This window comes from Lissotriton vulgaris, chromosome 6, assembly GCF_964263255.1.
Source record: "Lissotriton vulgaris chromosome 6, aLisVul1.2, whole genome shotgun sequence".
Lineage (NCBI taxonomy): Eukaryota > Metazoa > Chordata > Amphibia > Caudata > Salamandridae > Lissotriton > Lissotriton vulgaris.
The window spans coordinates 1830359714-1830387052 of NC_141694.1; the positions used below are offsets into that span (position 1 = coordinate 1830359714).

Consider the following 27339-nt stretch of genomic DNA (forward strand, 5'->3'; position numbering starts at 1 on the left):
CTCCAAATGTAATCAAAGCTCCTGCGGGAGTCTTCAGTATTATCTGTCATCCGTTCAAGAGCTAGGGCTTGCCACAAACGGCCATGCCATTGGGTAAGAGAGGGGGCCTCTGGTTTCTTCCAGGCTGCTGGTATTGCCATTTTGGCCGCCCTCAGACATAGCCACATAATAAAGCGGTCCCCTGTGTTTGGTGCTCAGACTGGGATCACGCCCACCCAAAAGTGTGTGTTCTAGGGAAAAAGGGATTGGGTACCCCAGAATCTGTTTTATTTGGGACAGAATTTATTTCCAGAAGGGTTGAATGGAAGGGCAGTCCCACCAAATATGACGGAAATCTCCCAAAAGTCCACAGTCCCATCAGCATCTGTCGGAAGTGTCTGGGAAAATAATATGTAGTTTCTGGGGATGTAGATACCATTCATACACGATTTTGTGATGGGCTTCTCTTAAGAACAAGGAACGGTTATATTTTGCAATGTCTTTGTATAGGGAGCCCCACTGTTTCTCTGTAATGGGGGTGTGTAGCATGGTATCCCAGAACCCTCCATGGCATGGAGCTTGATGTGGACCCTCCGTTAGAAGGAGAGCATAGTCAAGTCAAGTCATGGATATTTATATGGCGCACAAATCACTTCCAGTAAGTCTCATGGCGCCTGCAGCAGACTCTGACATCAGAAAACTATATTAATTTGCAAATAACCAGGTCTTTAATCCTTTGCGAAAACGGCCATGGTCAGGGGAGTTACGGAGATGGAGCGGAATTTTGTTCCATGCGGCTGGGGCCAAACACGAGAACGCTCGGCCACCATTTCTGGAGGTACGTACTCTCAGAGGTATTAATAGGAGTTCATTCTTGGATCTGAGATTTCTTGATGGCTGATACCATCCGAGTTTTTTGGACCAGTATTGAGGACCCTTTCCATACATTTGTCTATGCACCAGACATAGTGTTTTGAAAAGGATACGCTTTTTTACTGGCAACCAATGTAGGCTCTTTAAACAGGCAGCAGAAGAAATTTTTCTCGGGAGGTTAAGAACCAACCGGGGTGCTGTGTTCTGGAGAACCTGGAGCCTTTTCAGATGGTGTTCATTTATAGAGAGCAGAAGAGCATTCCCGTAGTCCATTCTGCTTATTATAAGGCCTTGGACCAAGGGTTTGCGGGCCTGAATGGGGATCCACTTAAAGATTTTTCCAAGGTCCGCATTAGTCCAAAACAGGTGCCAACTATGTTGTTTATTTGGCTATTCATGGACAATTTGTTATCTAACCAGAAGCCCAAATTGCGGGTGTGATCCTTTGGCACTGGGCATGTGCCAACTTAGTTGGCCACCAGTCGTCTGTCCAATGTTCCGCCGCCTTGACTAAGAGCATAATCTCTGACTTACTGCCATTTAATTGAAGGTGATTGATGGTCATCCACTCTTCAACTTGTACCAGGCAGTTTTTGAAACGTTGTTTGGTTTTGTTATAGTCAGAATCTAGCGAGACAAGAATCTGCGTATCATCGGCATACGACAGAACATCAAAACATCAAACCATGGTGTCTGATAATATTGGCCAAGGGGGTCATATAAATGTTAAAGAGCGTTGGGCTCAATATAGAGCCCTGAGGAACGCCCATTTTGACCGGTCTTTCATGTGCACTATGGTCTCCGATTTGGACCGTTGTGGTGCGGTTGGATAGATAACTAGTAAACCAGTTCAGGGCATTTCCTCTGACACCAATCTCCCACAACCGACAAATTAGAATATGGTGGGAGATGGTGTCAAATGCTGCCGATAAATCCAGCAGCACGAGGATGGCTGATCGGCGCTTATCCAGTGCCAGTCTGACGTTATCAACCACTTCAATCAGTGCGGTTTCAGTACTATGCTGTGTCCTCAAACAGGTTTGTGAAGGATTCAAAAGCCCATGGCTTTCGAGATGGTTCACAAGCTGCTTGTTCACTAGTGACTCAAGCATTTTCCCGAAATATGGGAGCAGGGATATGGGCCTATAATTTATCAGGATGTTATGGTCAGCTGTGGGTTTTTTCAAAATGGGCCTGACTTTAACGGCTTCTTACAGAATACAGAAAGGATTTGCAGCCCTTAGTCGTGGTGCTGGTTTGGACAAACCTCTCTATTGGGAGCAAATCCCTGGTTGCGGCCCGCCGCTCCTGGGTTTGTTGCACCCAGTGTTTTAACTGGAAATAAAGCCATTCTGCTGTGGGTGGCAGCTTAAAAAGAGCAGCACAATCTGCGAAGGAGCGTAGTTCTCCTAGCTTGAAGAGATCAGATAACATGAGGCATCCACCCTCCATCCACTTATCGAAGGGTCCTTCTAGTAGCGCTGGAGGGAAGGCAGGGTTCAAATGAATGGGGTGCGAGGTGATGGAAAGGTGCTTAGGGGCAATGCCTTGGTTATGCTATCCCACACTTTTATGGTGGTGGCTGTGGGGGTGCTCAGATAGTCATTGTTTGGTCTGTCTTGTTTCGGTTTCCAAGGTAGGTCCAAGATACTTCTTCCTGCTATCTGCCTATCCATATGGAGACAATGACTATCTGAGGGTTTTAGGGACCACTCAATCAAGACCCAAAGTTGTGCGGCTCTATAATACAGGAGGAAATCAGGGAGAGACAGACCTCCCTCCATGTGTGGCCTAGTTAATAATTGCTGGAATAAGCAAGCTCTTTGCCCCTGCCAAATACATTTTGTGGTCACCCTTTTCAGCTCTACGAATACATCATTGTCCACCGTGATCGAAGGCGGGGTAGGACATTCATCTTGATTGTGTTAATTTGGCCTATTGATGTTATAAATACAGAGCTCCATTTTTTTAAATCAGTTTTGAACTGTCGCAACAAGGAGGAGGGAATAAACCTTATAGAGGTATGGTAGTTTGTGGGTAATTTTAATGTCCAGGTAGGTAATTTCTTTGTGTGCACATTGGAACGGCGAAGTTTCCTCGATCGCTGCCATAATTTCTTGTGGCATTGTCAGGTTAAGTAAGAAGGATTTGAAAAGATTAACTTTAAACCCCGCTACTCATTCAAAATAGTTAAGTTCGGCCTGTATAGACGGCAGGGAAGCACTAGGGTCAGTGATGGGTAGCAATACACCATCAGCGAAGAGCGAAATTTTGTGTTCATCTGGACCGAATCTGATGAAGCTGATCTCTGGAATAAATCTTATCCGTGCTACGAGTCAATCAATCAGTGGTTTATAAAGCGCCCTACTCACCTGTGAGGGTCTCAAGGCGCTGGGGGGGAGCAGTTCCGGATCAGTCGAAGAGCCAGGTCTTGAGGTCCTTCCTGAATGCATGCAGGGTCAGGGAGCGTCTGATGTTCACAGGAAGCTCGATCCAGGTTTTTGCTGCGATGTAAGAGAAGTATCTCCCTCCTGTTTTGTTTCTGCGGATGCGGGGAACCTCAGCCAGGGCGGGGTCGGCCGAGCGGAGGTTCTTCATGGGTACGAGAAAGGATACTCACTCGTTGAGGTATTTGGGTTCAATGTTGTTGAGGGATTTGTAGGTGTGGGTGAGGAATTTGAAAGTGACCCTCTTCTCGATGGGGAGCCAAAGGAGGACTCGTAGGGTTTGGGTCATGTGTTTGCGACGCAGTGCTCTGAGTACGAGTCTAGCCGCAGCGTTCTGAATGGTCTGGAGTGGCTACAGAAGAGATCTGTTGAATCAGGCATATAGGGTGTTTCGGTATTCCAGTCTGCTGGTTATAAGCGCGTGGGTGACGGTCTTTCTGCAATCGAGGGGATCCATTTGAAGGTCTTGCGGAGGATGCGCAGGCAGTCGAAACTGGTGGAAGCGAAGGAGTTGCTCTGGCGGGTCATGGAGAGGGAGGAGTTGAGGATGATGCAGAGGTTTCGTGCGTGATCTGTAGGTTTAGGTGGATTCCCGAGGGCAGAGGGCCACTAGGTGTTGTCCCAGGCAGAGGTGCAGGGTCGAACACATCATCCTTCAGGGCAATCCTGTAGTTGTTCTGTGCTTCTGTGGATTTCTGGTTTTGCCAGGTTTTCACTAGGCATCTGCAGGAGAAGCGTCTGGCTTCTTGTAGTTCCGTGGTGAACCAAGTGGCCCTAGGCAGGCGTTGTTTGGTGGGGTGGCGAAGGGGTGCGAGTTTGTCGGTGCAGCAGGAGATCCAGCGGTGAAATTCCATGGCTGTGGAGTTGGTGTCGGTCGTGGTGCTTGGGGGGGGGAAGGTTATGGATGAGGGTGGTGTTGAGGTGTTCCTCTGTAACCTTGCCCCAGTTCCATCGTGGTGGGCGCAGGGCGGGCTTGGGTGCGGTGGTGGTGGTGAAGTGGGGGTGGGTGGTGTGGCTGAAGCGGATGTTTGTCCCTCCCACGAAGATGGGGTCGAGGATGTGTCCAGCTCTGTGGGTGGGAGTGTTGACCAGCTGCCTCAGTCCGAGGTTGGCGAGGTTGTCGAGGAGAGTGGTGGTGTCGGGGTCGTTGCTTGCAGTTGTCGAGGTGGAAGATGGTAGTAGCTGGCTAGGTGCGGGGTCCTGGGGGTCTGTAGATAAGGGTGCTGCGTAGCCTGGTCCTGGCTCCAGTCTGGATCTGGAAGTAGAAGTGCTCAGTGTTGGAGTGGGGGTCACTCGGATGTGGGGAGTCAGAGGGGGGTCTTGTGTGCGATGGCGAGTCCCCCTCCTGGGCGGTGAGGGCGGTCCTTCCTCTGGATCTTGTAGCCGTCTGGGATGGCCGTGGCAATGTCAGGCCAGAGGTGGCGTTGGTCCAGGTTTTCATGAAGAAGGCGACGCCGGGCGAGAGGGTGTCGATCAGGTCCCAGATTTCTACGCCGTGTCAGTGCAGGGAGTGTACATTGAGGAGGATGCATGTCAGGGTTTCGGTGGTGCGTGCATCAGGCCGGCCTTCGGCGGTTGTGGGAGCTATGTCGATGGTGAAGGATCTGCGGCAGGGTCTGCATGAAAATTGTCCATGGGTGGTGTTCAGCGAGGATCTTGCGCAGTCAGTGTGTCTTCTGGGATTGAGTATATGGAGGGTGGTTGCGTCGTAGTGATGGGGCCTTGGAGAACCAGGGTTCCTGGCGCTGGTCACTGTCGAGTTACGGATGGGCACAGACGCGCTTGCCTTAGGCGCGCCAGCAGCGCGTCCGCTGCGCATGACTGCACAGCGGTCGCCATTAAGTAGGGGATGGGGGCGGGAGCAGCTGTAGGGAGGTGGGAGTGGGGACTGTGTTGGGGTGGAAGGAGCCGCAGGGGCAGCAGCGGCGGTAAAATGGGCTTCACAAGATACCGAGTTAAAATAAGACTCATAGAGTCCGGCGGATTGCGGGGGTGAAAACAATTACAAAGAAGAAGTTAAACACAATTACCAGAATTGCCAACAATTACAAAGAAGTTAAAGTCAAACTAAACAAATCGCCAGGAGTCTGGGCGGGCTGCTGGCGTGAACCCTGACTGCGGGGGGCTTGAGGCTGCGGCTCTGAGGCGAAGTTGCTGGGGAGAGTGCTGGCCTGGACCCAAGGTCTAGGTTTCAGACGCGCTACATGCAGCAGTCACCATTAAGCAGGGGAGAGGGGCGGGACCAGCGGTAGGGAGGCGGGAGCAGGAACTGTGGCAGGGTGGGAGGGGCCACAGGGGCAGCAGCGGTGGTAAAGCGGGCTTCACAAGATGGTAATTAAAATAAGACTCAGAGAGTCCGGCGGATTGTGGTGGTGAAAACATATACAATGAAGAAGTTAAACACAATTACCAGAATCGCCAACAATTACAAAGAAGTTAAACTCAAATGGAACAAATCACCAGGAGGCTGGGCGGGCTGCTGGCGCGAACCCTGACTGCGGGGGACTTGAGGCTGCGGCGAAGATACTGAGGGCGAACAGCCATTCCCAGGAAGGCCTCAGAAAACCCAAAGTGGCGTAGGATGAGCATTGAGAAGGGTCAATCGACCCAGTCGAAGGCCTTCTCTGCATCTAGTGATAAGGGGGCCGCTGGGATACGTTTCTTCTGAGCTTTAACAATTAGGTGCATTATCCTGCGTAAGTTATCATGGGTCTGGTGTCCCTTGATAAAACCCGATTGATAGGGGTGAATTAGTGTAGGTAAACTATCTTCTAGTCTGCTGGCTAATATCTCGGATTATAGTTTGGCATTCAGATTCAGTAGTGCTAAAGGCCTGTATGAGGCGCATAATTTGGGATCTTTACCTGTCTTGGGGATTATAGTGATTAACTCTTCCCACATGGATGGAGCTACTTGTTGGGCAGCTGCTATTTTGTTAAAGAGGTCTGTCAGGTGGGGAGTTAACTCAGCTGTGAATGTTCAGTAGAATTGGGCATTCAGCCCGTCCGGCCCTGGGGCTTTCAGGAGTTTGAGGCCGTCTATTGCCTTCTAGACCTCTTCCCTTGAAATATTTCTGCTGAGGTCATCATTATTGGCAGGGGAGACCTGTGGGAGCTCTAGTACTCCAGGAAATGAGCTTGGTCCTGTTCTATGGGGGGATCTGCTGCATAGTGTGAGCGGTAAAAGTCACAGAAGGCCCTCGCTTTCCCTACCTCGCTAAGGCCTTTGTCGTCGACTATTTATTTACCGTATTCTTTTTCATGTTTCGCTCTGAGCTGTCATGCTAGTAGAGGGCCTATTTTATTGTTCCCATCGTATATCCGGTACTGGAGGTGTAGAATGTTTTTTTCTGCCCTATTGAGATATATTTCCTGGAGTTTCCCTTTTAGTGTTGTTACTTTCCGTAGTGTTTGTATGGAAGGGGTGCCCTTGTGCGCCTTTTATGCATCTCGCAGCTCCCTCTCTAGTGAGAGCCGTTCCTCTGTCTGTTGCTTTTTCGAAGTGGTAGCTAGTGCCATGCATTTTCCCCCTATGACGGTTTTAAAGGCATCCCAATTATTCAAGTGAGAGGTGTCTGTGAGGTCGTTGGTAGCGAAGAAGTCTTTAATTGACTTCCTCAGGTCATCCTGGAGAAGCCTTTTTCCTGCCAAGAATATTGGGAAAATACCACCCAGTAAGTTTAGAGCGTGGAGCCGGCCAGTTGATCAGGATTTCTAATGGGGTGTGATCCAAGAGACATTTCGGGAGCAGGTGAGCACTCGAGATCGACTGCTGGAGTGCTGGTCTGGCAAAGATAAGGTCAATCCTAGAGTAAGATCTGTGGGAGTGAGAGAAAAAGGAGAAATCTCAAGTTGAGGGATTGAGGGCCCTCCATGTATCTATCAGTCCCATGACTCGTAAAGAAGATTTAAGAAACTCACTAAAGACTCCCCCTGCTGACCGCTGTGGTTGGGCAGTGTCTACTGTAGAGTCCCAAATGAGATTAAAATCTCCAAGTAAGATTATATCGCCCATAGAGCATAGACCGTGACTATGGCGCATGGTCGTTCCATCAATACCCATCTGACCATAAGGAACCTCCCTGCTTTGGCAGTTTTGGTGCCATGGGGCTGAAAGTGAATTGAGGTGTGAAAAAGGAAGGTGATGCCGTTCTGTTTAGTAGTGATCGAAGAGCGGAAAATTAGTGGGTAGGTTTTGTGTTTCAGCCAGAGGTCTTCCCCTTTCTTTAGGTGGGTTTCTTGTAATGCTACTATACGGATATGATGGTCCCCTAGGAATTTCCACAAACATTGCCTCTTGCTAGGGGAATTGAGACCCCTTACATTCCATGACATACAATTAACTGCCATTTAAATGGTGATGTGTAGCACTTTCGTTAATGCGAGCATTCTATTGGTTCGGTCCAGCCACAAGTTCCCCGATCCTCAATCCACACATCCACCTCCCCAGGATTCCAGTCAAATCTGCCACATTCTAGGTATCACAGTGAAAACAATAAAACAGAACATAAACAAAAACTTTTAGCTGAGAAGTCCCCAAAGCATTAGAAAAGCTTCATTCACTTTTGGTGACTCCATGGGTGAGTCCATTTCCGCTCCTAGAACCCCGTGTGCATTTATATTTGGACACTAGTTTTCTAGAACAGTTCTTGCTTTGAGCCGGAGTGAGCCAAGAACAAAGAGAGAAAAACCAAAATCTTATCTCAGTCTCATGTAATAGAGATGCTCCCCTCTATTTTGTCCGATACCCTAGGATCTCAGGAACAAGGAGACTCTTTCACTATGTCGCCTCTCTCTCAGGGTGGTGTCTTTGCTTGAACAATAGGTTAGAGGGCTAGCCGATCATCACTTCACTGGGTCGTGTGTTGGGGTTCCAACACTTGTCAACACTTTGTCGTCTTGCCACCCCTCTTGGGCGTCTGTCAAGGGCCCCGTGAGTCCTGCTGGGTCGCCTGCTCTATGTGTTCTCTCCCTGAGGTTGCTGCCTGCTGCTGTGGCGTTTTCTTGAGGCCAATCAGGTCCGCCGCCCTCTCTACCTCTGTGAAGTGATGTTGTTTTTTGCCAAAAGGGAAGGGTATGCCCAAAGGGAAAGTTCATCAGTATTTAATCTGGCGCTCCCTTAGTGCCACTGTAATGGGCCAGAACTGTTGCCTGCTTGCCAGTGTGGCTTAACCACATCTTGAAAGAGTGAGCACTTCGAGCCCTGAAAGGTGACCATATTGCTACTCCTGGATTTCCATAGGACCAGTTCCTTAGTTGTAAAGGAGCTGAATTTGGCCAGAATGTCTATTGGGCTTCTATTTTCCCCTTGCAGTTGTAGGCCCATCGTGTCTACTTGTTCCAGTTGCACCTCTGGACAGTCGTCTCCCAGAACACTGGTGAAGAGACCCACTATGAACGTTTCCAGGTCTGGTCCGTCCCTTCCACCTTCCAGGCCCCTCACTCTTATTTTGTCTTGGCGGGAACGGTTTTCTAAATCTTTGCATTATAGCAGGGTGGAGCTCAGTTGGGCGTTTAGATTGGCAGTGCCTTCTTCCAGGGGCTTCATTTGACCTTCAAGCTCCTGGCATTTTGCCTCTAAGTCCAAGGTACGGGTACCAACCGAGTCTACGTCTAGCTGAAGCACCACTAGTTTTGTTCCCATCTCTGTACTGAATCTGTTGAATGAGGCACCAATGTGGCCTTGATATCTTCCCTGAGTTCCCTCTTGAACTCCCTCAGAGTCGCCACCAGATCCTCCCGGGTGAGCGCCATCCCACCTGCCACGTGAGCTTCCCCTTCTGTCTCCAAACTGGTCTCAGTTGGAGCAAAATAGCTGGAGACTCTGTTAGTTTGAGTCTTTTTTGGTGGCATATGGACGCTGCCTCAGTCATCGCAGTGCTGCCCCCAAACAGTTTGTGCGTTTGTCTAGGTCAGCGTAAACTGGGGTAGGGTGGGCTACTCTCCTGCAGCTCAGGCCTCTGTCTCGATGTGGCCTCAGATAGCTACTTACTTTGGCTAAGGTAAGTTCATTTCAGAGATACCCCAGCTATCCGCTTGTTTGCTCTTCGCAAGCAGGCAGTCACATTCCCTTTTGCAGGGCCCACACCTCTTGGGTAAGTCTTTTCCCTCTATAGAATCAGCCACAAGTTTGGGTCTCACAAGTTTTGTTTTAGGCCTGTCCGGTGCCATTTTAAAGTCAGGCATCTTCGGTATACCTCATGAGGGATCCCTCTAGTACCTTTGTTTCCCCGCTGGGGCCCACGTTGTAGGTGAGGGGTATTTACCGGGAGCTCCTCCCCTTCCTCTGCTTTAGTGGCGCGCTCCCACCTGGGTTTTGGGCTGCTCATTGGGCCTTCTACCGTCACAAACCTGTGGAGCGAGAGTGTCTCTGCCTGTGTCGGCATGGCAAAAATCCAGCCTCCTCTCCGCCTCGGCATCTGTTATTTTGCCCCGGGGGGGGGGGGCTGTGCTACATGCTGGGGGCGTCTCTGTGAGTTCGACCGCATCTGTGGCACAGAGGAGGCGGTTCTGCCAAGGTGATCAATGCTAGGGGGGCACCACAGCAATTTTGAGTCTTTCTACACGCCACAGACCCGCTCGTATTGGCGCTCTTACAGCTACTTGGCAGTCTTGTTTGTGTCCTCTTGTAATGGCGCACCCCACTCTAGCATCACTGATAGTTTTTGTGGTGTTCCATGAGCAGTTTAGACCAAATTCACAGGGCTCTGAGCATAGCCGATCAGAGTCACGTTCACGCTGCCATGATGGCTGGCCAAGCCCCATGTACTTATTTATAATGTTTGTAAACACCTATCACACAGAGCTTCAAACACTGGCAAAATGGTGAGTAGAACAAAGATGGCAGACAGGATCAGTTTTGTGCTTAATCAATTAGTCAAGTAATTTGTTTCTTACGTAAGGGGAGCTATTTATTGATTTCCCTCTGGTGCTCAACATCATTGTGCCAAAGCATGACACGCCAAACAGAGAACCCCTGACCGCTGAATGTGGGAGACAGCCGGTCGAACATGGATCGACATTTTCAAGGCAGAATAAAGAAGTAATTGGGTATCGCGAAGAAGGATAAAGTCTACCAAGGACTTAGGCGCCATTTTGTGAACTCTTTGCAACTGAAGGAAAGAACTTTATATATACATCTCTATATAACTGGGTAGGTGCACTGTGCCCCTCCCCTTCCAGGGAGCCCCCAACACATTGCCCACTTTAAAGCCAATGTCATAAACTCCTTCTAGGTGAGTGATGCAGTTTGGCTAGGAAGATAATTAGGAGTATTTTATTGTAATTACATTGATACAGTGATTACTACTCATGATGAAGCGTTGAAGTACTATACTGCGAGTAGTACGCTACTCTAGTGAGGGTGAATATGAACCATCGAGGGTGGCACACTCATAATGCGTGTAAATTGACTGCTCTGCTGTTTGTATGGCTAGCACATGTGCATTACGGTGCACAGTCATAGGGTCCCACCTACTAGACAGCTCACGTGCTGTCTATTGTGGGCTTACCAAGAATATACAGGGGCTTGGAGCCCGTCCCTTTCTAACCACTGGGTGGCTTTCCTGTCACTCTCATTTGCCTGCTCCTTATGCATGTCTTAGCTTGTCAATCTTGAAACATTTGTCTCTTTACTGTCACTTTTGATTGGCTGGCTTCTATGCTTCCACTGCTTGCTTTTCAAGCACTACTTTTTTGGGGGGTGAAACAATCCATGAGAGTGCATGTTTTTTCCAGCTGTAACTCACAACATTGTGAGGGACAATGACTCAGTACAATTAAAAACAATGACTGAGTACACAGAGAGACAGTAACTCTCAACACTCAGAGAGAAAGTGACTAAGTACACAGAGAGATAAGTCCGAAATCATTTGTTTTGGCCACAGTCCTGGCGTGGAATGGCGTAATTGGTGGTCTCCGGTCATGTCCCCTCCCACCTGTCCATTTACCACCGTAAAAAATCTTGGGGTAAAAATGGACGTGGATATTTCCATGAAGGCACAAGTGCAATCTGTAGCCGCCACCTGTTTCGGACTACTGAAAATGATGAGGAACTTTCTCCCTCTCTTCTAAGTTTCTCATAGGAAAACTGTGGTCCAAGCTCTGATAACATCCAGGCTGGACTACATCAATGCCCTGTATCTCGGCTTTCCTGAACACCTACTAGGCTGTTTGCAGGTGGTACCCGATGCAACAGAAAGGGCCGTCCTGCTGGTTGATTCTAGAACTCACATGACGGCCCTCTTGTTGTCCCTACATTGGCTTCCGGTGCGGAAAAGGGTGATATTTAAGGCTATGGTGTTAGTCTTTAAAGCTCTTCACAATGTCAGAGCACCCTACATCAGGAGCAGAATCCAGCCATATGCCCCTGTTAGGACGCTGCGATCCTCCACTCAGAAGCTGTCGGTCGTGCCAAAATGTGCACACTCTCGACGGGGAAGACTTTAGATGAAAATTAAAAACCTGGTTGTTTCAATGAGTGCGGAGTTCCCGTAGTCACCTCCATCTGCTCTGTCAATAGGGTTAAGTCAGCGCCGGGACACTCGTAAGAGTAGCCGTGCGCTTTACAAATACCCCTATAACATAACATAACATAACACAACATAACATAACCGCCACTCACAACACTCAAGGAACAGTGACTCAGTACAGAGGGATGGTGACTCAGTACACATAGAATAAGTGGCTCAGTACACAGAGAGAAAAAGAGGGACAGTGACTCACAATATTCAGATGGACACTGACTAAGTACACAGAGAGACTATTACTCAGTACACTCCGAGGTACAATGTCTCAGTACACACAGGGACAGTGACTCTGTATGCAGAGAAACAGTGACTGACAACATGCAAAGGCACAGTGATTCAGTACACATCCCGACACAGAGAGATTGTGGCTCAGTACACTCAGAGGGAAAATACATTTATACTCATAGGGCAGTGACTCAGTACACAGGACAGTAACTCGGTACACAGAGACGTGTGTGACTCTATACACTCAGAGAAACAGTGACTCACAACACTCGGAGGGAAAATGACTCAGGCCTTATTTATGAGGCCCTTACCCCACCACTGTGTCACTTTTTGTGGCGCTGCAGCGGCGTAAAAAATGCACCACACTGCTCCATATTTACAAAGTGACGCATCTAGGCACATGTGTCTCTCTGTAAACCCCTGCACTACATTATACCTGTGTCAGGTATAATGTATGTAGGGTGGGTGTTTCAATGCAGGAAAGCCACGCAGAAGTGACACAGTGAAATCTATGAGATTTCACAGCACTACTTCTAGGGCGCCACTATGTCAAAAACTTGCCCTATGTGAAAGACACATTGCCGGAGTTGCGTCTGTTTTCAGACACACTCCAGCAATATATCAATTTTGCGCCTACAGATACATCAAGAACACTGACGTATCTATAAATCCTTGTGACATGGAGCGCCATACAGTAAATAAGGCTGCTCTGGGGCAGCACAGTTTTCGGCCTCGTCACTCCACTGAGTTGGCCCTGATTAGCGCCATGGAAGGGATTCAGAGAGTAATGGAAGGGGGGCAGAGCTGTCCTCATTCTCTTAGACCTATCAATATCATTCGACACCGTGAATCACGCGGTGTTAGTGCAGCGGCGGAGGGGCGTGGGAATTGAGGAGTCAGCTCTGGGCCCTCCTCTCCTCTTTTCTTCAGGCAAGAGCTTGAGCTTGAGCTGGGATGGTCTGCAATCCGACAGCTTCCGTCTCCCATGTGGTGTGCCACAGGGGTATGCCCTGTCTTCAACGCTATCTAATATCTACGTCACCCCATTGGCCAGACTCGTCAGGAAACATGGGTTCGCACTGATCTCCTACGCTGACGACTCTCGGCTTGCGATATCTATGTCTGACCAGCCCGAGACCACAGCTGCTAGCTTTCATGCCTGCCTGACTGAGTTCATGAGTTGTATGCGTCAAAGTTTCCTGAAAATAAACACAGAAAAGACAGAGGTCGTAGAGTCTGGAAAGGGTCGACCCTTGTGGAACCACTCCTGGTGGCCGGCACAGGCTGGTGACTGTCCCCGTCCTGTTTCAAGGATCAGGAACCTCAGAGTCATCTTTGATGACCAGCTTAATTTCTTAGCTCAGGTCAACAGTCTAACCTCCTCCTGTTTCTTTTTATTGAAGACAATTCGGAAGACTTTTCCCTTTATCACTCAAGAGCTACAGAAAATGGTAATGGAGGCCCTTTTTTTTGTCTAAGCTTTTTTTGGGCATTGATGAATCTCAGAAGAGGAAACTTCAGTCACCACAAAATGCTGCGGCTCGACTACTTTTAAACACACCTAAGGGCCATTCCACCTCACCCGGGATAAGGGCACTTCCCTGGCTCCCCAATCAGCAGCGGGTGGAATTTAAGGCCCTCTGTCTGGTGCACAAGGCACTTTATGGAGGTGGGTCATGCTACTCCCCCATCCGAACTCCCAGATCCACAAACCTGGACCTTATCCACACACTCAAAATCCGGAGAGCAATATGGGGAGGCAAGACCCTATCGTACTGTGCAGCAACGCGGTGGAACAAAATGCGAGTGGCATGAGATTTCAACCTAGCCGGCAGCTTTTTAGGAAAGGGCTGAAAACATGGTTGTTCACTTCTATTTAGACTGCAGTAACTCAGGCCATATTCCCTTTCATACACCCCAGCACCAAGACGCCTCGGCAATCAAGCGATTTATAAGCTTACATCCTATCCTATCCTATCATTGGTATCACACGGATGACGCACTGAAGAGTGTTGCATTGCTGTTTTCCTGCAGAGATGAAACACTTTCCATAAATGAGGCCCTCAGTACGCAGAGGGACAGTGACTCCATACACTCAGGAATAGTGGCTCATAACACTTAGAGGGACGGTCACTCAGTACATTGAGGAACAAGGAAACAGTGATTCTGTACTTGGAGGACAGAGAGGGACAACAGCTCCCAGCACACGGGGGACAGCAACTCACACTTCTTGGAGCCCTGAGGAGTAGTAGGAGAGGCTGGGGCTGGGAGAGTGTGCTGCCGTGAGCTGAACCTTAGGAAAGCGAGGTGGCACCGGAGGGCTGGCAGGAGTAAGCGGTCGACCCCCTCGTGGCGGCACTGGAGGGGCATTCAGCAGGCGGCACTCTTCTCTCACCTGAAAGACACAAATAGCGGCATGGTTAGTCTAGTTGGGAGTGAGAGGAGACCTTCTTTGTCCACAAGATATCCTAACTGCCTCTCATGTGCATCCCCACTTCTGCTCAGCGTGGCTCTTAACTACTGCTCACCATGTGCTACTATTCACTGTGCAGCACTACTCCTATTGCACAACTAATCGCCGACACCACTGGTCACTACTGCTTATGCTCTTCCTTGCTAGGTACCACGGCTCAATGTGCACCACTGCTGACCATGAATCTCACCATGGATATGTATCGCTGTGCATTGTCGGCTACCATGGCTCACTGTTTACCTCTGCTCATCATCTACCACTGCTTACCAGCTATAACTCTTCACTGTCTACCATTTCTCACCATCTCCAATTGCTCATCATCTACCACTGCTTACTATCTAGCATTCTTCACTGTCTACCACTGCTTACAATCTGCTATTTCTCATTGTTTGCCATCTATCATTGCTCGCCACCTACCACTGCTTACACTCTATCATTCTTGCAGTCTATCATTACTCACTGTCTGCCACTGCTTACAATCTACCATTCTCGCCGTCCACCATTACTTACCATCTATCATTGCTCACGACCAAACACTGCCCACCATCTATCATTGCTCACAATTTACCACCGCTTACCATCTATCAAGTGTCACAGTCTACCACTGCTTACCATCTATCAATGCTCACTATCTACCATTGCTCACCGTCTACCACTGCTTACCATTTATTAAAGGTTCACCATTCACCATTGCACACCATCTACTACTGCTTGCTATCTAACATTGCTAATCACCTACCATTGCTCACTGTTTCCCGCTGTTCACGTCCACCACTGCTCACATCTACCATTGCTCACCGTGTACCACTGCTCACCGTCTACCATTTCTCATCATCTACCACTGCTTGCATCTAGCATTCTTCACCATCTACCAGTACTTACTATCTACCATTGCTAACTTTCTGCCACAGGTCTGCATTTGCCAATGCTCACCCTCTATTATGGTTTATTCTTTACCACTGCTCAACCATCACAACTGCCTAATTTCTTCCTTTGCTGCCTGCCTGTTGATGCTCGCTGCATACCGCGGCTCACTGCTTAACACTGATCGCTCTCACGGGGCTCTTTCCAATTTTGGAGGACAAATAATACTTGGTGGACCCAAAAATCAAAAATCATTCTTACTGGAGACATTAAATATTACTTGTGAAATATTATCACCCGCTTATACCAGTGATCATTAAGAAAGAAATTCTGAAATTCCAGTTTTATTCCATGCTACTTCTGTGGGCGTTTTCATATGTCAAACCAGCACCTCACTTTCTTCATTACTTATGCGTCTCCTATTTATTAATTTATTTGAAAAGATTTATATAGCGTGAACATGACCTGTAAGGGTATCAGAGAGCTGTACGAAGAAGCAGATAAGATTGGCAGGTAAAAGTGTATATAATAAACAAGAGTAAGTTAACAAACACAGGTACAAAAAGAACAAAGCAAACATGTTGAACATGTAAAGAAACAAAAATTGCATTATTGAACGAGAAACCCATGTTGTCACCAAGAAATCGAAGTTAGTTATGGTGCCTTCAGGACAATTGTTGGAACTGCTTACGCAGAAGTGACCCCTTGACATTTTTATTGAATGAGGAGGTTGAAACGTTAGATCTGATTTCAGGAGGAAGAGGGTTACATATTCTCGGGGCACGACCGGAGAAGGATCAGTGGTAGGTTCTTTTCTTTTTGAATTTGTGAGGTTTTTGCAAAAGATACTTAGAACTTCTTAGGGCCCGAATCAGACCAGACAGTTCGAGGTTTTTTTGCCAGGTAAACGGGGGTGTTATAATGGAGAGCCGTGTGCTTCAAGCAGGCAATCTATGTCTCGTCTCTTCAGCAGCTGTCAATTTATGCATTAGTGAGGCAATTCCATTTTACGACTCCAATGCAGGTACCAGGCTGCGCCTCCCTCTGAGATGATGGTCTGGTCATAATTTATGAGAAAAAAGGGGAAAGGTTCCTCGTGGATGCCAAAGCCACTCTGATGAGACGGTAGTGCTGCATATAAGGCTCCTGTTCTTTCAATTTACAGATGGCAGAATTTCTCTCTTTAAACTTGTGTTTAAACAATTGCTAAATAAATTCTGTTTCAGATGTTAGGTAAATGTTCAAACCTTTTCACCATAGTAAAACCATGGTTTTGCTTGGCATAACCACGTGCGACTATCCATATGTCAAAGGAGTGCTTTGGTTCCGAGGGGTTAAGAACCAGGCCTCTCTGCACTTACATGAGGCATTACTTGCTAGCTTGAATAGTTCCTAAGGTTCATGAAGGATCTAGCGGCGTATATCAGTGGTTCCCAAACTTTTTCGACCTGCGGCTCCCTTGACCCATTGGTCATTGCCTGTGGCTCCCACTGTTCCTTTTTTGGAGGTTGGGTGGGGATGTAAGCCCAGCCTCTGGAGTACTTGCATATTTCTCCCTGAATATAATTGGGATGAAGCTGATAAAGGTATTATAATCATATACACAGGGTGTTTTGTATTATTAAGGCGGCGCCTCTAATAAAATATTCCTAGTTACACGTCTTTGCACATACCTTTTTTAGAGTAACATCTCAAACTTTTTTATCCCACTTACAGAGCTAGATAGCACCCCTATGCATGTAGGACCCATTGCCAAAGTGTTTCTGCGCTTAAAGAACATTTGCATGCACTTCCATTTCTACCCATGTCATCCGTGCCAACACACCTGTCTCAGCAGGGTGACTCACGTTTTTTTAAACCACATACAGCTTTACTTTTGCTGTCTCCTCCCTAAAATTGCCCTCAAATCAATGCAAGCCAAATAAATTCCTCTAATTTTGTTTAAGTGTCCCTCTCTCTTGCTTCTAAATTCTAGCATTATGCCGTATATGGTGTTTTACTTCCCTGTGCTTAAGGAGAGAGCAGGCCTGTCTGGAAATGTGTGTGTTTTGAAAGAAATGTTTACTAGAAGTACCTATGATTCAAGTACAAATGTCAATACTTAATAATACTTTGTGAGTTTAATAGACAGGACAACTGCACTTTCCTGATAACTTGCATTGGTGTAAAATGCATTTGGAAAAAAACAAAACTATTAACGCGTCCAACACAATAAATTAGGCATCTTCCGCTTACTTTGGGGGTGTTGGAACATGGGGAACCAGTGAAATATGGAGGGCATCACCTTCAACATGCCATCAATTAAAAGCACTACGTTTACAGCTTTAGGCGTGCCGCTTACAAATCATCTACATCATGCGTTTAAGTCTAATTAGTTTAACTGAAGCCAACAAACGCTTCAACATTAAATGCATTAAAGTGCTTGATGCGCAGCTTCCCAGGCTAAGTATGGGGGTTTCCCAGTGAGCCACGGCGCACAGTTTGGTAACCACTGGCATATATTGTTTCTTGTGGACTACACAGTTTCTTGTCTTTGGCCGGGTGGCATGGGCATCAGGGCAGCGCACCCTCTGGTCTTCATTACCTTTCCTTGCATTTGCTTTTGGGCAGCAATTTCTCCTGTTTCGTGGGATATGCTCTTCCAAACCAGATTTGTAATGGTTCAACAGTATAGAAACTTTCTAAAGTCCTCCCTGTAACAGAAGGTCATCTCACCTTCCTGTTAAAGGGTCAGTGGTTTAGGAACCCTGTAAAGTCCTTCCTTCAGCATGTTGGGGTTGCTACTTTGCTCTGTGTAGAATTGGAGTTGTGTGCTGGTATCTGTCATGATGCTATCAGCAAACACATTTCCTCAGCTTGGTTGTGCCTATGCTTGCAACTTTGTACATTTCTGCATTACTATCTAATCACTGGACTTAGTTTATTTCATACTTATGTTCCCATGTTTGTTCTCCTTTGATGATATATGCATATATTACCCTGTCATTCTGTCGTCAGGGTCCTTCCTTTTAGCCAGTGTTCTCTTGGAAAGTGGCCATTTTCTGTACTTGAGCTATGGTATTTGTTGTATCCTAGCAATGATGTCACTGTCTCATGGCCACTGTGCTCACTGGATTCCAGAGTGTGGAATCCAGGGAGCAGACCACAGATGCAGAGTTTCCAGTGAAGTTGGTCCTTGAATGCTCCTGGGGTTGTTTATCAAATAAACTACTTTTTCTACCATCAACCACTGTACTCCTAGTCATTTCAGTGGCCACGAGGATGGGATCCATTTGAAGAAGAAATGAAGAAAATCTGACTTGGACTGAAGATATTTCGACAATCTGAAGATTTTTCACACAACCCCAGGAAGCCTGAACATTTCATAAAAGTTTCAAGGTACCTGATAATCATCTGCTATTTCTTCTTAAAAAAATATAGACTATTTTTTTGTGCTTAATTTGGAATCTACTTAACAAATTCCTCTAAAGCTAATTTTCATGAACTATTTTGCATATTACTACATCCCGCTATATTGTGATTTTAAATTCATTTATATCGCAAAAAATTTGCTTCATTTTTGCCATTTTTTTAGACCTTAATGAACTCTCAGCACATTACGTTTAAAAAATGCCATCATTTGGACTTACATCGTTGATGTTTTGAAAGATGCTTCTCTGATCGCCATCGCCTTCGCGTGCATTGCTGTTTCTTTCTGCCACCGCGTCACTGTTTACAAAGCATCGCGTTCAACGTTTCACCACGTCACTGCACATGCATCATCACGTTTGACGTTCTTCACGTTAAACACGCATGGTGACGGCCATTTTGGAATATCCATAGCAACCGATGCTATTTCTATCGTCGGATGTTCGTAAACACGGCAAGTATTATTGAAACTTGCTGTTTCATTTACCAACACGGAAAATAGTGTCGGATATTCCACAAACACCGCAAGTGACAATTCTATACTACTAGAACCATTTTTCAGCATGAAATTAACGCGCAAATGATAAAATTAACGCGCAAATGATAAATGGATATTACTGAAACCACCTCTCAGCATACAATTAACGCGCATTTCTACTTCAATCATTTATGTATATCACCATGAAATAAATTTTAGGCAACAGGGCATACTTTATGAAATAAACTTTAAGCAGTCAATTTTAGAAGCATATTCAACTATTGACAACGGTGACCACATTAATTATTTTAGTTTATTTATTTATAAACTACCAAACATCAACTATTGACAACGGTGACTACATTCATTATTTTAGTTTATTTATTTACAGGCTACTCTGACAACGGTGACTACATCATTTATTTTACTTTATTATTTTATTGCATGTACAAAGTGTTATTCTAACATTTATAATTCTTTTTAGTCATTATGGATGTCTCATCTTCTGTAGTTGCTCCTCCCAAGTTTTTACAGTCTCCAGGTCCGCCTTCTATGAATTGGGAAGATTGGTCAGAATCTTTTGAGACCTATTTAGAAGCCATAGGCGGTGATGTATTCTTACCTTCTAGAAAATTAGCATTACTTAAACACAATTTGGGTGTCGAAGGCAGAAAAGTTTTAAAAACTTTACCTGTAACAAATCGTGTTGTCTCAACAGTTATTGACAATGATGAAACAAGTGAAACTAGTGAAACCAGTTCTAATGACACAGCTATTGATGTTTATTCTGATGCTTTAAAAGCATTAGAAGAAAATTATAGGAAAAAAACGAGTATTGTGGTTGAAAGACACAAATTTTTCTCTAGAGCACAATTAGCTGGTGAAAATGTGAAACAATATGTGGCATGTTTAAGAACCTTGGCCATTACGTGTAAGTTCAAAGATTTACACGAAGAAATAATAAGAGATCAATTTATAAATAGAGTTAAAAACATCAAAATTCAAGAGCGTTTACTTGAACTCAAAAATCCATCTCTTCAGAAAACTCTTGACACCGCTAGGAAAATGGAGAATACTTCCCATTATGTTAAAGAATTAGGTTCTAAAGATGAATCTGGTAATGTTAATGCTGTATCCACTGGTTATAAAAAATCTGATTACAAAAGTGATAACAAAGAAGTTAAGCAAAATGTTTCTAGAAATAAATCTAGTTTTACCAAAAGAGTATGTTATAGATGTGGTAGTCAAAAACATACTGCGGATTTCAATAAATGTCCTGCCAGTAAAGTTACGTGCATTAAATGCAAAAAGATTGGTCATTTCGCCAAATGGTGTAGAACCGGAGATTACAGTAATTGGAAACGTTCTGTAAATCTTGTGGAATCTCATGCTGATAGTGATGAAGAAGAACTTAATGGCAATGACAATGATATTGAAGTGATGATGTTGCAGGATGATTTTATTAATGATATTTCTGAGGATTATTGTCCGCCTAAATGTGAGGTGCTAATAAATGATGTGTACATGATGCTTTGGGCGGATTCATGTTCGCCGTACACTATCATTGATAGAAATATGTGGGAAAATGGAAACAAATACACCTTAATAACTTCTGATGCACGACCTAAAGGTTATTGTGGCGTTAGATTACCTGTTATAGGTTATTTTAATGCCAAAGTAACTTTTAAAGGGAGATCGTGTTCAACTAAAGTTTATGTTGTCGAACAGGGACGTGCTCTATTAAGTTGGAAAGATCTTAAGAAAATGGGGTTAGTATTAAATCCTAATCATCCTGACCAGGTGGTTCTGGCTAATGATTATCTAGAACATGTATTGTTAACTAATGGAGACTCATCTTCAAAATGGGAATCTGTTTTTCCTAAATTGTTTAGCAATGAGTTAGGATGTTTAATCAAGTTTGAACACAAGATCATTTTAAAAGCAGACAATATTCCATCTGTTTATAAGGTAAGGAACGTACCATTTGCCCTACGGAATCCTTTAAAGGAAGAATTAAATAGATTGTGTGATGCCAAAGTAATAGAACCTATTGAAGCTTCTAATTGGCTTAGTCCCATCGTTTTGGCTCGCAAACCCAATGGAAAAATTAGGATGTGTGTGGACCTGAGGGATTTGAATAAAAATATTTGGGTTGATAGGTATCCCTTGCCACACATCAATGAAATGATTTCAAGCATTAAAGATGCTATGTATTTTTCGTCGATTGATTTGTCGAATGCATACCACCAAATCAAATTACATTCTGACTCTAGACATTTAACATCGTTCATTACACCGGAGGGTGCTTTTCAATATCTCAGAATGCCATTTGGTTTGGCATCTGCATCCTCAGTGTTTCAGAGAGTCATGTGCAGCATTTTGAAGGGTGAATTGAATGTGAGAATTTTTCAAGACGATGTTCTTATTTGGGGGAAAGACATACTCTCTCACGACCAAGCAGTACACAGTGTACTGCAGAAATTACAAGATGTTGGTCTAACTGTATGTGGTGAAAAATGCAAGTTTGGAGTGAAAGAAATTGATTATCTTGGTCATACCATTTCCAATGAAGGGGTTAAACCTAAAATGAAACTATTGGAAGCCATTTAAAATGCACCTCATCCCATTAATAAAGATCAGTTACGATCATTTTTGGGACTTGCAGAGTACTACTCTAAATTTGTCCCAAACTTTGCTGACAAAGTGTATAATTTAAGATTGCTAATGAAAAAAGGTGCTTCTTTTGCATGGTCAACCTTGTGTCAACAGGCCTTTGAAAACATCAAAAAATATATCACTAAAGCTGTAGCTCTTAAACCTTATGATCCTGATCATGTCTCTATAATTGTTGTGGACTCCAGTGCTTATGGTTTAGGTGCTGTTCTTATGCAAAAGCACAATGGAGCTGAACAAATTATAGCATTTGCGTCTCGCACACTTAAGGGTGCTGAACCTTCATATTCCGTAATTGAAAAGGAGGCTTTAGCATGTTGGTGGGGTGTAGACCATTTCAAAACTTTTATTTGGGGAACTTCTTTTGAATTAAGAACAGATCACCGACCCCTTATTGACATATTCACAACAAAAGGTCCTTTAAGAGCCACTCCTAGAATAGCAAAATGGCTATATAGATTACAGGGATATAATTTTCAAATAAATTATGTTCCCGGTCATAAAAATATAAATGCAGACTGTTTATCACGTCTTCCTTTGCCGTGTGACAAGGATGATACATCTGAAAATAATGATGAGTGGTTAGTTGCCAGTATCGAAGAATCTTGTAATAGTGCAATTAGTGAACAAGAATGGATTCAAGCTGTGACTGATGACACTTTATTACAACAAATCATTAACAACTTACATGTTGGTGTAGATTTATCATCCTTGGACAAGTCTATTTTGGCCGATTATAAGATGGTTTGGCCGGAATTATCTTTTTATGATGGCATTCTTAGGAGGGGTGATAGATTGGTTGTACCTGCAGTTTTGCGTAACAAATTATTGAATTTATTACATGAAGGACACAGTGGAATGACTAGCATGAAGAAGAGAGCTAGGAATGATTTTTGGTGGGCTGGAATGGACAAGGATATAGACAGGTGCGTTAGAAATTGCTTGGCATGCATGTCTAGTGACAAATCTCACAAATCCCAAGAAACTACCATTTCAGCAACTCCTTTTCCTGAAAGGCCTTGGGATAAAGTTGCTATTGACATTTGTGGTCCGTTTCATGTCAAAGGGATTGAAAATAAGTTTGCTATTGTTTTGATGGATTTTCACTCTAAATGGCCTGAAGTAGCTTTTGTGAGGGATATTAAGGCCTCCAATATTGTTGAATTTTGCGTAGGTATTTTCCGTAGAGAAGGGTATCCAAGCGCTATCTTATCAGACAATGGTCCACAATTTATAGCTGAGGAGTTTTCCGCCTATCTTAAAAAATTTGGTGTAAAACACATTACCACCTCTGTGTACAATCCAAGAGAAAATGGTTTGATAGAACGATTCAACCGAGTGTTGAAGGAATGCATCCAACTTGCTAGCAACAATAATGATGACTGTAAGGATGCTGTCAAGGAGATGTTGTGGTGTTATAGAAATACTCCTCACTCAGCTACGGGAGTATCTCCGTTTTCCTTATTAAAAGGGCGTGTAGCTGGTTCTAAGGTCAAACCTGTGTGGATGTCTAGAAATGTTTCTAAAGTGACTGATGGTAAGAACCTAGCACTTAAAGTTCGACAATATCAGAACAAATATGTTCAAAATCACAATTCTAAGATCAGTTATAATGCTAAAGCATTTAAGGTTGGTGACTGGGTTCGATCACAATTAATGGGTAATCGGAAACCCGGTTCCTCTAAATGGTCTAAACCTAAACAAATTATTTTTGTATCTGGTAATATAGTGAAATTAGATGATGGTAAACAATGGAATGTGAGAAGTATCACAAGATGTAATGATCTAGAATGCAAACAAATGAGTGGTCTGGTAGACAATTCTCCAAAAACATCTGTTGAGAGAAGAGATGATGTACCCATTTCTGTGTCTTTATCTACTAGGCCTAAGTGTAAACCAGTTTGGATGAAGGATTACATCTGTCCTTGATTGGATAATTCTTGTGGGTATCATTGTGAAATCCACTTTGTATTAATTTATATCTGTTCTATTTTAGTTTTATTTTTGTTCTTATTTTGGTTGTCAATTTTGTTATTTTATAGAAAGGGAGATATGTTGTATCCTAGCAATGATGTCACTGTCTCATGGCCACTGTGCTCACTGGATTCCAGAGTGTGGAATCCAGGGAGCAGACCACAGATGCAGAGTTTCCAGTGAAGTTGGTCCTTGAATGCTCCTGGGGTTGTTTATCAAATAAACTACTTTTTCTACCATCAACCACTGTACTCCTAGTCATTTCAGTATTGCTTCAGTTCCTACCTCCTACATCTTGAGTTGTTACCTGGAATGCTCCCCGCTGTCGGTGAATGTCTGTTGATTTTTGTTGTATTCACTCTTTTGGGGGATTCTGCTTGTGGCTGATCAGTGGGCTTCCTACTATTGTCAGTCTTGTTTGTGGTCAAGGCACGGGCTGGTCCCCAGTTCTCCTCAGAGGGCCTGGCACCACCCATGAGTAATAAGAGGCTGATCATGGAATAATGGTTCACTCTTGGTGCCTCGCGGAGAGCGACATGTTTCGGAACACCATGTTAGATACCTAGGCAGATCTACTAGACAGCATCAATGCAGTGACATCCTCAGGTGTATCTCTTTGTAGAGAGAGCGCCATGAGCCATTGAGGACAGTATCTGAGGTATTAAAAGATAGGGGGCTGACCACTGACGCTGTCCGTGTTAGTCTTGAAACCCCCTAAAGGTCTTGGGGTACATATTTAACAAAGACAGGCCTGAAGCAAATGTGAATAAAGTCCAGGACCGTGGAACATTCGGGGCTTGAAGACCTGTTATAGAAATATGGTGAATCTGGCAACACTGGTAACAAGCTTTATCGCCAAACTAAGCAAGAGATATGAATATAGAGAGCATGAATACAACAGCACACCAGTAAACTCGCACACGAAGTCCTCTTTTATATGGAGTTAAATGATCGAGGTCTCAGAGCGGTGACAGACGTCATTGCATTACTCAGTGGTACACATTTTATCAAACTTGATAATAAAACGAGTCTTTCATGCTGGAACTGAAACATTGCCCAGTAGACTGCGTACACTTTCTCTGAAGCGAGTGCATGAACCCACCGAGATATTTTAGTAACAATAACAGCTCTGCAGTGGGTGTGACTCATGAACTGCTCAGCCCCCTGGCATCGATGCCACAAGTGAGTTCGCCCCTCCTGGCATGCCATGGCAGTGTCCTGGGCTTCTGCTGTCAGCTATACACGCCTACAACAAGCACAGGGAGCAAAAGGGATCATTTGGCGGATTTAATGCAACACAATCCTTTCGACTTTGGACGAACGCTGCCGACGTGCACTTTACATTCATTCAAATGCTGTACCGAGAGGTACGCGGTCTCTGGAGGACTCCGACGGACTACTTACCAACCAACCGAATTACAGACCCATGAATCCTAACATCCGCTCTGGAATCTGTCTCTGGAATCTGTCTTAACACGTCCTTAATACGTTTACATCACATGCGGTTTTTTTAATGACCACTAGATGGCGGCGTCGCCTTTCGTAGCCAAGAACATGTTCTCTGATTTGGATGTCTTTCCATCTAGAGGCGCGTACTGTCTCCAGGAAAAACAGCCAGGACGGTTCTTAGGGGGTTGGATCCGGGTCCGACCAGGACTAAGCACTGATTTAAAAGGTTTGTTTACCGCCCGGCGATGCGAGCACACCGCTATTGCCGCAGCCAGCCTCTCACAACTTCAATTTTATGTCAAGTCAAGTCAAGTCAAAAATTTGTATAGCGCACTACTCACCCAGAGGGTCTCAAGGCGCTTGTGGGGGCGGGGGGGGGGTCGTTACTTATCAAATAGCCAAGTTTTGAGTTGTTTTCTGAAGGAGAGGTGGTTCTGTGTAAGGCGGAGGTGGGTGGGGAGAGATTTCCAGGTTTTGGCCGCTAAGTAAGAGAAGGATCTTCCTCCCATGGTGGCTCTTCGGATGCGTGGAATCGCTGCGAGGGCTTGATTGGACGTGTTGAGGTATTTGGGTCCCAGGTCGTGGAGGGCTTTGTGTGCGAGGGTGAGGAGACGGAACGTTATTCTCTTGTTGACTGGGAGCCAGTGAAGGTCTCTCAGGTGACCGGATATGTGATTGTGGCGGGGTAAGTCTAGGATGAGTCGGGCGGAGGCGTTCTGAATGTGTTGGAGTTTATTCTGTAATTTGGCTGTGGTTCCGGCGTAGAGGGTGTTTCCGTAGTCCAGTCGGCTTGTGACAAGTGCTTGGGTGACCGGCTTTCTTGTTTCGGTGGGGATCCAGCGGAAGATCTTTCTGAGCATACGTAAGATGTTAAAGCATGATGATGAGACGGCGTTGACTTGTCTGGTCATCGAGAGGGAGGAGTCTAGAATGAATCCCAGGTTGCGAGCATGGTCCGTTGGTTTGGGTGCGCTGCCCAGGGCCGGTGGCCACCATGAGTCGTCCCATGCGGAGTGGGATGATCCTAGGATGAGGACTTCCGTCTTGTCAGAATTCAGTTTTAAGCATCTGTTCTTCATCCACTCAGCAACGTCTTTCATCCCTTCGTGTAGGTTAGTTTTAGCGGTGTTTGGGTCTTTGGTGAGGGAGAGGATCAGCTGGGTGTCGTCGGCGTAGGAGATGATGTTGAGGTTGTGCTGGCGTGCAATGGATGCGAGGGGGCTCATGTAGACGTTGAAGAGGGTGGGGCTGAGCGATGATCCTTGTGTTACGCCGCAGATGCCTTTGGTGGCCTCTGATCTGAAAGGGGGGAGGCGGACTCTCTGGGTTCTTCCGCCGTAGAAGGAGATGATCTAGTCCAGTGCTTTTCCTTGTATCCCGACGTTTCTGAGGCGTTGTACAAGGGTGCTATGACAGACCGTGTCAAACCCTGCGGAGAGGTCCAGGAGGATGAGGGCAGCTGTTTCCCCGTTGTCGAGAAGTGTTCGGATGTTGTCTGTGGCTGCGATGAGGGCGGTCTCGGTGCTGTGTTTGGCTCGGAAGCCGGACTGTGAGGGGTCGAGGGAGCCGTTAGATTAGAGGAAGGCAGCGAGCTGATTGTTGACGGTCTTCTCTATGACCTTGGCAGGGAAAGGGAGGAGCGAGATGGGGCGGTAGTTCTTAAGTTCAGTCGGGTCTGCTGTGGGTTTCTTCAGTAGAGCACTGAGTTCGGCATGTTTCCAGCTTTCTGGGAAGATAGCGGTGTTGAGGGAGCAGTTGATGATATTCCGGAGATGGGGTGCGATGATGGAGTCGGCCTTGTTGAAGATGTGGTAGGGACATGGGTCGGTTGGTGATCCGGAGTGAATGGAGTTCATCAAGCGGATGGTGTCTTCGGTGCTGATTGGGTCCCAGGCGCCAAGGGTGGTGGTGGGGGGCTTCAGTTCGGTGGTGGTGAGGGGGGTGGACTGGTCGCCAAAGCTGTTATGTA

The 27339-nt window shown here is 45.7% G+C and overlaps 1 protein-coding gene across 1 annotated transcript in view; it reads right to left on the reverse strand.

Annotated features, from left to right (window-relative positions):
- The window catches only part of GAREM2 (GRB2 associated regulator of MAPK1 subtype 2), a 421755-nt gene that overhangs the window by 3551 nt on the left and 390865 nt on the right, over positions 1-27339 (reverse strand). The window contains exon 5 of the mRNA XM_086925514.1: positions 14277-14446. Within this exon, the coding sequence (XP_086781640.1) occupies positions 14277-14446 (170 nt within the window). The remainder of the gene's footprint in view (positions 1-14276; positions 14447-27339) is intronic.